The sequence below is a fragment of the Thermobia domestica genome, chromosome 5 (assembly GCF_964235325.1).
Source record: "Thermobia domestica chromosome 5, izTheDome1.hap1.1, whole genome shotgun sequence".
NCBI classification, from domain to species: domain Eukaryota; kingdom Metazoa; phylum Arthropoda; class Insecta; order Zygentoma; family Lepismatidae; genus Thermobia; species Thermobia domestica.
Window position 1 is genome coordinate 22,064,023 of NC_137458.1, and position 4,112 is coordinate 22,068,134.

The 4,112-nt window shown below is 34.6% G+C and overlaps 1 protein-coding gene across 1 annotated transcript; it reads right to left on the reverse strand.

Moving 5' to 3' along the window:
* Window positions 1-2,338: 2,338 nt before the first annotated feature.
* LOC145684973 (TNF receptor-associated factor 4-like) lies at window positions 2,339-3,451 on the reverse strand. The gene has a single exon (XM_081757322.1). It carries the CDS (start codon window positions 3,449-3,451, stop codon window positions 2,339-2,341), a length of 1,113 nt encoding a protein of 370 aa, XP_081613448.1.
* Window positions 3,452-4,112: the final 661 nt, after the last annotated feature.

Here is a 4,112-nt window from a genome sequence, read left to right on the forward strand (position 1 = left end):
AGAAAGACATTTAGCTGTCAATTGAGGAACCTCGGTTCGATCCTGGTGGGAGTGAAATTTGTTTTCTATTGTACTCTTATTCCAATGCAGCTCTAAGATTCGCCCGGCCACTTTTAAATGGATAATGGGTCACGAGTTCGGAACGGCACCTGCACCCCCATTAACGTTGAAGTCAAGAAAGTCAAGTAGTACATGACCACAACCCATATATAAAGGAACTGAATTCATTGCTAATTTTTGATCGATTTTGATCTCAAGCAGTAGGATCACGGAAAAAAATAAAATAAAATGTATATTATATTTATCAAAACCGACTGAATTTTAGAAAATTTATCATGGAACTCCAAAATAAATCGGAAGACAGATCGATTGCGGAATTAGGAAGGTAAATCTACTACTTTATTTTGTATTTTATTTTATTATTATTATTTTTTTTTTACTGATTTTAACTCCCTGCAGAGATAATTATTGGGAAGCTTCAAAGAAAATGTAGGACATACTACGCCAAAATCGAACATTTTTCAACAAAAGAATCATGAAGCATAATTCTGAAATTCAGGGCGGCAGACGAATTCACAATTCCATTTTTACCGGTTTTAACCCTAAGCTGTGGGGATATTCTCAATGTCATAGAGAAAATATACAAGCTCTGTCCGAAAAGTAGTGTCACCAAATTTACAAGTATAACAAAAGAACATTTATTTACATAATAATAATAACATCTGTGCATTAAAATTCTTCAAAACATTTTCCTCCTGCACTAATATATTTTTGTCAGCGGGATTTCTGTCTTAAACCCACTCTACATCTTGACAATTGAATATTCTATAATTTCAAGTGTAACATTTACTTATTTGTTTGTGGGTTTTCATGTTTGCTTTCACAGTAACATTACAGTGGCTATTTAAAATGTAGTTCAAGATGATTCATTCTTTCCCTAAATGCTTCCAAAAAAGCGAAAAAGTTACATAAACATATATAATGTGTTATTAAAATTCCGAAATTGTAAAGTACATTAAGACAGTGTTCTTACTTTTTTCCTTCATAATAATTTAAATATGTATGTCGTAAACAAACATTGATTCTAGATTCTTCTGATCTCATATTCAACATGACTCATTCTGTAGTATGTGTGAAAGAAGCAGAACAAATTTACCCCACTTTGTTCGAGTTCAGTATGCCAACACAGCCACAGAGCTTAGGCTCCGACCTATTTTCTCTTCTTCAGCAATCCCGTCTGCTGATCGAAATGAATTCTTTTTTGAGTCATAAAATATGTGTGATTATTAAAAGGGAGATGGAAAGCAGGCGATCGCAAGAAAACCCAAGCCAGAACACGTAAACAGAGACTAACATCAAGCATCGTGACTTTTAGTGTGCTGTCAAATCTTACATAGATATCAATAAGGGTTGCAAAATCCATATTAAAATAACTATTTTTTTCTTTCGTCTTTCCTCATTCGTACACAGGAATAAATGTCCATATTTTTTCTTAATTATTTTTCTCCACATTCATTGGGAAACCGTGTGATTTTGTGACTACGTTATAGAGTCACCCCGGGTCTCGTCTAGAAATGGTGTCGTGAAAGTAATGTCTCGTCTCGAAAAATGTATCTGTCTCTATTGGAAGAGCTCTGTCTCCACTCATGTGTACTAGAGGTGCCAACTAGAGTGTCATGAAAGTAAAATCTCGTCTCGGAAAATGTATTTATTTCTGCTGAAAGAGCTCTATCTCGTCTCGTCTCGTACACAACTACAAACAAGACAAAAACTCTGTTTAAAAAAATGAAATGAACACTCGGCAATATCTGTATTTTAGGGTAAAAAGAAGAAACCAAGAAATATACTTATCTAGAATGATATGGGAAAATCACTTCAAATCTTACTTTGCTGACGAAAGTCCAAACTTAAAACTAACCTAAAGTCCAAACTTAAAACTAAAGTAAAATATTTAACCCCTATTGACTATATATATATATATATATATATATATATATATATATATATATATATATATATATATATATATATATATATATATATATATATATATACAGTGGCGTATTTAGGGGGGTGGCTTCCGGGCTTAAGCCCCCCCCGAAATCTTACTTAGTATAGTAAAGTAAAGGAAATATCTTGCAGAATTTTCACATTTCCAGGCAAAGCCCCCCCCGAAAGTTAGCAAAGCCCCTCCCGAAACAAAATCGTAAATACGCCACTGTATATATATATATATATATATATATATATATATATATATATATATATATATATATATATATATATATATATATACCACACTTTTCATGCATTTTGGAATAACAAAATGGGTGCTAATCTACCGCACACTTTGATTTCTTCTTAGCAGAGTATTTGTCACTCTTTTGCAATGTAATAACTCTTCTGTCGATTGGATTGGTTCCTCATCATATACACTAATCTCTATAAACAGCGTACTAACATCTGACTCATTCTCCATCAGTCTCTCTATTGATCCTATGAACAAAATACAACATGGACCTGTAAAATTTCTCAATAAAGTAATGTCTTTTGTGAAGTAGTCTACCGCGCTTTTAGAGATTACTTTTACGCTTAGTTTTTTCATAACAGGCCAGTCAAACGAATCATCGTATTTTCCTCGTAGAACGTGAAACTTAAGAGCCAGTCCTCCCAGTTCGTCTAAATATTCGATTTTTACTTCCATTTTACAACCAATATTACCAGTGAAAAAAACCAATCCTTTCATGCGTTGTCTTTCGCAGAGCTTTGTAACAAAATCGTCGATTTTCCACATATATTTCATTCTATTTTCTTGTCTCAATGTTACCAGTTCCTTTTGTAATGCACAGATGACTTGATTTTGCTTCTCAGTGACATCTAGAAGGTTTTCCGTAACATTTTTAACAAGTTCCATATGTTCTATGTAGTGGACTTGCATGTGTCTACGAATTTCAGCCGGGCAACCTTCAAAATCACACGAGAAGGCTTTATAAACACACAGAGAGCGAAGCTTATCACATTCTTCATCCAAGTGCTTTTCTACATCTTCTCTTGCGATTTGCATGTTGCAACCTTTCGGACACGTGACCGGGTATTTCTTACAGCAAGGGTAATGACTTGTCAGTAACTTGATCTGAACGCCGTCTGCACAGTACTCGCAAGGTACTAGTCTGCAAGGACATTCTGAAGATTTATGCTTAGCCAAATCTTTTCCAAGTAGCCTTTTGCCGCACAAATTATCGCACAGTACGAAATTATATTCACAAACACTTAACAAGTGATCTTGTAATTCGTCGGCAATTACGTCATCATAACAGTGTGGGCACTCAACAATTCGTTTTGGACAAGTTTCTTCTATATGAGTTTCCATAGTACCACACTCTACCTCACATTCGCACTTATCACATTTTTCCTTTTGGACTTCAGGTTCCACATCTGGTGCTTCAGCCATTTTGTCGTCGGTTTGGTTCTCGGCAGTGTTACTCTGAGCATTTTCAGGCTTATCATCACTTACGCCACTTCCTAAATCTTGCTGCCCGTGGGTTCTTTGATGAATCGTTAAGTTATTCAAAATAACCAATCCGGAACAACATTCACAAGTATGTGTGCGTTTTGACGAACGAATTCTCCAGTATAAGACTATTATCATAAATACATTTGCAATCAAAAGCGTGAATAACCATAATAAAGGTGTCCAGATATTTAGTTCTTGGGGTAAGCCACAAAACATTCTGTGTATGATATCAAACTGCTGTGCTGCTTAAAGGAAAAGAGAATCACTGCTTGGTAAATATAGAAATAAATTGTTCATATCTTATCTGCTTTCCCCTTTAAACTTGTACTAGCCTATCTTATCTTCTTTTCCGTTTCTTTTACTGCATTTAATAAATGGCGTGTTCAGTGCACAAGGAAATCAAGTCCAGTTTTTTTTCGTCATTTCGGACATATTTCATCTGTAAGATCTCTATCTAAGTTCCTTTCAGAGCTTTGTTGAAATATTGTTGAGATTCATGTTGAGATATTGTTAAATAATTCTCCTCTATTGTTTAAATAATTGACTGTTATGAATGCTGGAGAAGTTGCTAGACGTAGAGAGGCAGAAAAGGAAAGGA